Source organism: Papaver somniferum, chromosome 10 (assembly GCF_003573695.1).
Source record: "Papaver somniferum cultivar HN1 chromosome 10, ASM357369v1, whole genome shotgun sequence".
Taxonomy (NCBI): domain Eukaryota; kingdom Viridiplantae; phylum Streptophyta; class Magnoliopsida; order Ranunculales; family Papaveraceae; genus Papaver; species Papaver somniferum.
The window spans coordinates 54,537,219-54,545,707 of NC_039367.1; the positions used below are offsets into that span (position 1 = coordinate 54,537,219).

The 8,489-nt window shown below is 35.5% G+C and overlaps 1 protein-coding gene across 1 annotated transcript; it reads left to right on the plus strand.

Moving 5' to 3' along the window:
- Window positions 1–3,355: 3,355 nt before the first annotated feature.
- On the plus strand, window positions 3,356–8,222 carry LOC113317167 (NADH dehydrogenase [ubiquinone] 1 alpha subcomplex assembly factor 2-like). The gene is made up of 8 exons (XM_026565291.1): window positions 3,356–3,640; window positions 4,433–4,489; window positions 4,640–4,692; window positions 5,699–5,750; window positions 6,516–6,581; window positions 6,702–6,764; window positions 7,195–7,249; window positions 7,737–8,222. Exons 1-8 carry the CDS (start codon window positions 3,529–3,531, stop codon window positions 7,798–7,800), a joined length of 522 nt encoding a protein of 173 aa, XP_026421076.1. The 5' UTR covers window positions 3,356–3,528; the 3' UTR covers window positions 7,801–8,222.
- The last annotated feature ends 267 nt before the right edge of the window (window positions 8,223–8,489 follow it).

The following is an 8,489-nucleotide window of genomic DNA, read 5'->3' on the forward strand; positions in this document are numbered from 1 at the left end:
CTTAAAAATGACTTGCATCTAGGTTGAAAAATGCGCAACTCTTCCTTGAAATGGAGTTAAGAAGTTTCCTGCATGGTGGGGACAAGCCGTGGGAGAACGACTCAACTTTCGTGTACGTATAACTCAGTGGCTTTCTTTAACAATTTGCATACTCTAGTTATGACTGTCAGAGTCTATATATGCAAATTTTATCAACAAATTCAAAACTTACACCAAGTTACTATCTACATATGGGAACTGCCAACTGTCATAGTTGGACTAAAGAGAAGGCACATGCAGTTAGTGGAGACTTGAAACAAACAATAGATAGATGCGTTTATCTCAATTCATTCATGTGCATACTTTTTTTCTTCCGAACTAAATTTATCACGAAGAGATTCTCCTAGTCTATTTCTCCACCAGAGCCTTATTGTATGATCATTGCCAGTGCCACCCTCTACATCATTAAAAGAAAAAGCCAAGTAAGCCAAATCCCTATGCAGGAAATATACATCGCATATATATTACTGTATAGTAGACAATAAAATAGCGATTTGTGACTTTGCTGATATTCTTAAACAAAGCTACCTACATAGTTGTTGTTTGGATTTTATATCTAGGTACATATGAAGCTTGACAATTGAATGCATCTTCCCTAAATAATACCAATTGGTATAACCAAACACGTAACTAGTGTAATAGCAATCAATATTCATCATCAGTGGGTCTTCAAATTGAGAAAGCATCTAACTAATACCAATTAGCAGATGCAGAACTAACTAAAATTGATAAACCTAATTATGGAGAATTTAAATTTTGCAGGTGAAAATAAACTGGATTTAAAAAAAATGAAAATGAATTGAGATTGAAGTTGAAGTTGAATGATGAAGTAAGTGAATCAGTTTAATCAATTTTCATAATGTTTCCATGAATCGGTTATAGAAGACAGTGAAGGATTCGAAAAATGTTAATAGAATTGAAAACTAAAAAGAGATTACCAATGTTGTAGATCAGCAAAATCAGATCGGAGAAGAAAAAAATTGTTGTGATTTGATGAAGAACCATTTATCATTTGTAATCAAATCTGAATCTGAACCGTAATAGAAAAATCTAACTCTGAGGCGAATATCTCTATGAGCACAACTGATAATATCGTAAAACTCATCAAAGAAATGCCAATTTTCATCACAGATGAAAAATTAAACCCTAATTCCTACCAAAGATAAGATCAAATTTGTTGGGGGAACATATACATAATTTTTCTTTTTTTGAGAAGAATCGGTCGTTTGCTAGCAGAGAAACACAAAAAGAATGAAAATAGAATAGAAAAGTGTATGATTCCTTTAAAGGGCATTTTCGTGACTAGAAAAATGTGATTTTGGATTGAATCGCTAAAAAATGATTAACTCGTTTATAAAATGTGACGTTTGGATCTCCGCGTACCAGGCCTGGGGAGGCTGGATTAGAGCGTCCAAAGCCCACTAGCTTTGGGACTAAACGTCAATTTCTACAATAAGAATCCAATGGTAGCCCAAAATCCATAACAAAGAACGATTTTTTGGGGACCATGATTTTTTTGGGGGACCATGGTTTTATTAGGCCACCTTCCCTATAGTGATAAGGGGTGTCTCAAAACGTTGAAATGACTAACCTACCCTTAACCTAATTTAATTTAAAACCAACCTAATAACCACCTATATATATATATAACCACCACCTCCTCCCACCACCACCTCCCACCACCGCCGATTACCACCGCCACCACCTCCGATTATCACCACCACCAACCACCGATTACCACCACCACCTCCTCCCACCACCACCACCACCACCGCCTATTTAAGAAATGTAACAACATCAATGCAATCACAATTAAGTTCTGTTACATGATAATTTTATCGAGTATAAAAGACGCCAGCCGCAGCCTGATTCTGACATGAGACCACTCCGGAGGTATTTTCCAACAAACTCTTCACTTTAATTTGATTTTGATTGCTTCAATCGAATAGAAATCATCAAAATAGGGTTTTAGTAGGAGTTACAGAGCCATGTTCGGTTAGGCCGATTTTCCAAAAATAGGGTTTTACTAACCGAACTTCTTGAAAATGAAGAACACGAAGAACAGTTCGGTGCTATTGGATTTAAAACTAAGTCACCGAACTCTCTGTTCGGTTGTTTCGCAAAATTTTTTAAAACTACAAGGTAACCGAACTTCACCCTTAGAACCGAAAAAAAAACAAATCCAGTCTAACCGAATTGTGTTGTTGTGGCCACTATCTTGAGTTCCAAAATAACCGAACTTAGGCAATAGAGTTCGGTTTTTTCGCAAAAATTTTTAAAACTACAAAGTAACCGAACTTGGCCAATAGAGTTCGGTTGATTCGTAAAAAATACTTTTAACTGAACTCCTTGTATTAGAACAACATAAGTCCATAAGTTCGGTTCCTTCGCAAAATAAGGATATCACCGAACTTTCGTAGTAGCCGAACGTTTGCCTAATTGCATATATGCATATATAAGCCCAATTCGGTTGATTCGCAAAATATGTTGAAGTTTGCGAACCAACCGAACTTCTAACACTAGATTACCTTTAACCTGCAGTTCGGTTGGAAACTTGGTTGCGTTGAAGTTTGCGAACTAACCAAACACACAAGATGTACCCAAATAAATTTTTAAGTTCAGTGTTCGGTTACCTACCATTTTATCCTAGGTAATCGAACATTACACTGTACGACCAAAACCTCCATTAACGAGCGAGTTCGGTAACCTGCGTGTTTGGAAAACGTAACCGAACTATACTTTTAGGTGTGTTCGGTTACATGTTCTTGACATATGGTAACCGAACTGACCCAAATCTACATAAAATTTTTCATTTTTTTTGAAAGTTTGGAGCAATTCAACCAACATTATCTAAGTTTGAAGCACACCTGGGTATCCAAATACCCTTCCTCCAGTTGTGGTTGGTAAATCCATCGTTTTTCATGTTTTACTTCTTCATCTTCTCTAACTTTACTCTCTCAATAATTCTACTTCTTTAAAAAAACATCTGATTTTTTAATCTCACTAATTATTTTTAACTTAATCATCTCACTAATCATTACGCTAACTATTATTAACACTAACTAATCATCACCCAAAATTAATCAGGAGGGTAATTTAAGTATTAATATAAATATCCAGATAAGGGGTGACTTAGATTACTTCTAATATCTTTACCCAAAATAAAACCATGGTCCCTCAAAAAAACCATGGTCCCATAAAATCGTTCATAACAAAGGTGTTTGTGAGTCTGTGACACTGTTTTTCCATCATGGATTTCCCCGATTTGAATCGAAATATTCCCAAAAAAATAAATAAATATATTTTTCCCCGTGAAGAAAAACCTGAAAGAGATATACAGGCAGACTACAGTCGGTGTTCTAAGAACCCATCAGAGCTAGAAATCAGAAACATTCTTTTGGTCTCGGTTGTATTTTTCTCAATCTGCCGTTTCAAGAGATGAGAAACGGATCTATTATCGGTTGAATAGCTTTGTTAAAAGAGGGAAGAATGTCGAAGCTTTTCTCAAGGTTAACCGGTTTCTGTACCTCTCGAAATCTCGCCGGAGTTGATAAAGCAGGGAATCGATATTTTACTCTGCAAGAAAATGTTGATGGAATCAGTAAGTGGTCTCTCTCTCCAACTCTTCATTTATATGTCTTGTATTGAATTTGGGTGCGGCGGCCTGGTGCTTTTGTTTTGCATTTGTTTGTTGATTTTGTTTATAATTGCTTTGGTTTAACTACTTTCATTTGTATCTGTAACTGGTCTACATGGTTGTTGATGTTTAGTGATATCCTATGGAATGATGTATACATTATGGAGGAAATAAAAGAAAGTTAGGTTCCTACTTTAGGTTAATTGATGAAATTAGTTAATATTGTTACTGGAGATTGGATACCTAGGAGACGAGGCATATTAAAAGCATTCATTCAGCATATCTGTTAGGTAAATGGAGATAAAATCCTTGGCCTAACAGTCTATATGAATTAGCTTTTTATGATTCTCGTTGGTGTGTAGATATATCACATATTTTTGTGAATTGTAATTGTTCCCAGTGAAGCTCTTGTCAATTTTGCATGATATGTTTATACAGTAATTCATAAATTCTATTTGTTTGAATTATCTTTCTCAAACAGTTCGTACATCCATTTGATGTTATTGATTGCTGCTTGATCTTTGAAACATCAATAATTTATGATGTGCAACATATAATAGTAAACTTATTTGCTTCTGTTGGACACGGAGAACCTAATAACTTATATAGTTGTGCTGTTTAAAGGCTATCTTGTAGTGATTGAAGGGGCAGTAGTAGTATCTTTACAGTATTTTCTTGATGTCCATGTGACAGATACCTAAGTTAAATACGCTATTGACAGACTATTTGTGTGCTCCTTCTCCCTTTGAACACTAGTGAAAGAAAAGAGATGGGTGAAATTCAAAGCAGAGGATGACCCTACCTCCATTCCAGGTAAGCTTTTGGCTCTAACAGAATTATTTTGTTTTTCTATTTTTACAATGCCTACTTTTGCTTTATCGATAAATATTTTGAGCAACTTCATTACAAGAATTTCATCTGTTACATAGTTCTAACATGTGGGAGTGTTTTTGGTCATTGTAGTCGAGTGGATCTGCTGGTTGAATGGACAAAGAAAGAAAGCTCCAACTGATCAGGTAAGTTGCAATTTTATTGTTTTTCTCTTTATCTCTCCCAACCTAGTAGAGTGTTCTCCTTTTAAAGCTTTTCATGATAGTAAAGGTACACACACCTTATTAAGTCAACCGCTTTAGGTAGCACATCCAATTGATGTCGGTAAAGGTTACGGGGAGAAGAATTGGTGGTTGAATTCACTTAACTAAACTATGACTCTTCCAGGATTGTTTTCGATAACATTTCACATATTGTTACTCAAAAAGTTGGTTCACTTGAAGAAATATAGGCTAATGATGATTAGAAAAATGCATTTATGATTCTCATTTCCTACCTAGTAAATTGAATCGTGTTATTGGCAAACCAGGCTACCATCTCTTCCTCGTTCTACAATTCTGCACATTAATCAACTCATCTGTCATTCCATTTTTAAGGCTTTCTTGTCAGAACTGAATTTCAAACCCTGTCAGGATCTTCTGGATAAATCAGTTATTAAGTTTTGCCAGTTTTGGTAAAAATCTACTTCAGTGGAGTGATCATACGTAAGCTAGAGCATTGTGCGAGCATGAAATCAAGGTCTGAGGACTAATCGAATGAAACTAAGATCTCAATTTTCTTAAGCTATTACCTTGGTTCATTGCCGCGTATCACTTTCAGATTTCAGATAAAAGTAATAGAAACTAATTATGTCAATCACTTAAATATACCTAATGAACAGAGCAGGTTAAATCTAAAAATAATGGTCTCCAAGAGTTTTAACTAACAGAAAGACTTTTGTCTTTTTATTTGAAGTCTGAATGTGAAAAGTGATGCTAAGTTAACTTAACTGTTCAGGTGAATTTTAATTTTACTTTTAGCTTTCAACCATTAAAAATATTTCAGCAACTCTAAGAGTTTAGCAATTACTTAAGTTTGAACAAACTCTATGTGTGTAGGAATGTGCCGCATTGAAACGTGCATGTCTATATATATTTGTTTAGTAAATCCTTTGTGTATCTTGTTATATGATTGTTTATCACCATTTTCCAGGAAATGGCTGATCTGGAGGCAAGGCGTGAACGTGTTAAACTTAATATTGCCAGTATGTATTTTCCTGTTCTAAAAACTTTTAGGACGAAGATATAGTGCTTGACTGATACATTCTGGTTCTTTAAATTGTATCACGCAGCCACGTAGGGTAGTCAAACATTATCTGATTCTGGGAATATTTCTCGATGCACATATTAAGGTTGTAAGGTTCATGTGAGTGGATTGGAAAATAGAGAACATTTAGGATCATCTAGCACAGGAGAAACAACTCTTTACAACTGCAATGAAATACAAATCAAAAGTTAAAGTTCTTCCATAAACTCCATGAAATCGGTAGAATACCAAATAGCTACATTCAAAAACAAGGTGTCACATGCAGAGACTGTTTTTTATCTTTTCGACATACCTTTAACCTATTGACCTTCCAGGTGATTGACCATCGAGAAAATAATGGTTACTTGTTACATATTGCATTCAGAAATAGGTGAAAGCAAAAATTCCCTGATTTTGTCCACTAAAATTGTTCTTATAATTTCTGATTCTGGCCTACATTTCCCAACTACGACAAAAACTAAGGTGGACACTTGTTAAAATGTAAGACAGGTTCAACATTTCGAATGAAGGCGCAAACATTTTTAGTTTTGCATGTTCATGTCGGCATTTTTTAGTTTCCTTCTTTTTAGTTTTTTATACCTTTTTGCTGAACATTGTAGATTTATGTTGCCAGCAAGATCATTTAAATTGAACTGTTACAGGAATATAGATGAATTTCTTGTGATATTTATTTACATAGATTACATTTATAATTTATTTGAAGCTCTTAAGAAAGAAGAGGAGGAAAGGAAATCCAAAGAGGGGAAAATTAAACGAAGCGTAAGCACTGGTTAGTCACTTTAACAAAAGGCTCATTTAACACATTATATATTTTATTTTACTCCATTTGTATAGTTCATTCTATGTTTAGCATTCAATTGATTATCATATTACAATTGATTGCAAGCAGATAAAGTTGGAGGTCCCGACTTGAAGAGTTTCATTCGGCAGTTTCCAAATTCTTCTGGAGAAGGTGCTGTCGTATTCTCCACTCCTTAATCATCTAACTAAAATCATATGTCTGTTTCTCAACCATCCATACCCATCCAACCCAGAGCAAAACTAAAAGCTGCATTGATTTGGAACCACAAATATTCTTAACACTTGAGAGACTGACTGGTTACCAGAAAATGTGACATTTTACACCTTCAGCTTGTAATTTCTGGCTTTTTATCATGATTGGATAAGTTGAACCCAAGTCGAACACTAGTAGAAGCACGAGCGCAGCCATACTACTACTTTTTGTTGTGTATAAGGGAAAAAATCTGATTGAAATCTTCAAAATAATTTTGTAAAAGCTGATGGGTTTGTTTTCTCTTTTGCTGATATTGCAATGATAAGTGTATATGACTGACTGGTTATGGTATATGTTAACGATATTCACTATGGTGTTAATTCGACAGGAGGTGGGAAAAAGGAACAAACAAATGCAGCTGATGATAACACCGACAGTTCCAGGTGGGTCCACCATGAACTTCTTACAGTTAATATATTTGAGTACATATGATATATATGGAATGTTGGGTGTTAGTTGTTTCGAGACCGTACGCGTTCATCCTAAGAGTAGATTCTTCTTGTTTAAAATTACATCAATGTGGGTCATTTGCTGTCTGGTTCCTTGATATATATTTTACTTTTACCCCGGTAACTCATTCATTTCCAAAATAGTTATAAAGATCGGGGTTCAGTATTATTTCACCTTGTACAGTATCATACTTTTCTCGATTTTGTTGGATTGTAACTACACTTATATTTGTATTGGAACTTTCATTGTAATGCTCCTTGGCAACTGGCCTACTTTCATAGGCTGTCTTTGAAAAGTTTAATAGTGTCGCGAAACTGCAGAGCAAATTGTTTATGTTAAACTTAGCAAAGGACTTGTCAATACTTAATTTACTATCTAGTTCACGGGTTCTAATGCTCACCTGTTAAACACGTATTTCAGGTCTACAGAACCAACAGGAACTGGCAAATCCTACAAACCAGGGACATGGCAACCACCAACATGACACAACTCGTGCAGTTCATCAACTGGGCTTCTTAGCGGACTCCTATTCTTCCTTGAGGGCTGTAATCAAGATTCAGATTTATTTTTCTAATGTTCAACGATTGTACCTTGTACCGAATAAAATCATTGTTGCATCACTCCATCTGAGAAGATAGCTACTTCCCAAATGCCTGCCTTGGGTTTTTTGAGCATGTACATCTCGTCTTATGTTGTAATCTCAAAGTGATTCCTCGGACTAGATAGTTTAGATTATTAGTCCAAATTTTTGCCGAGTTCCCATGATTAAAATGTATTATCGCCAGGATTGATTGGATCTCTTATTGTACCTTTCATTTGAATCAGTGGACAGTGAAGACAAGGATGTAAATTTGAATGATCAGTTGGATATAGTTTGAACTTTGAATTTGTGATCATATAGTCCTATCTCTGTTGCTTCACACTGTACATGATTTTCTTTTCTTTTACACTTGGCTCGCTCCTCTTCTGCTGGGACCATATTGGCTCCAACAATGCTTAGTTGACTGTGGGAAAACGAGGGAGAAATTCCGTGGCACTAATAGGAGGTGGGACTCACTGGTGATGATGGGACCCATTTCTATTAGCGCCTCGGGATTTCTCACTGATTTTCCCACGGTCACTGTAGCACTACAATATCGGCTCAGCATCCTGAGACGTAACCCGATAAAAGTC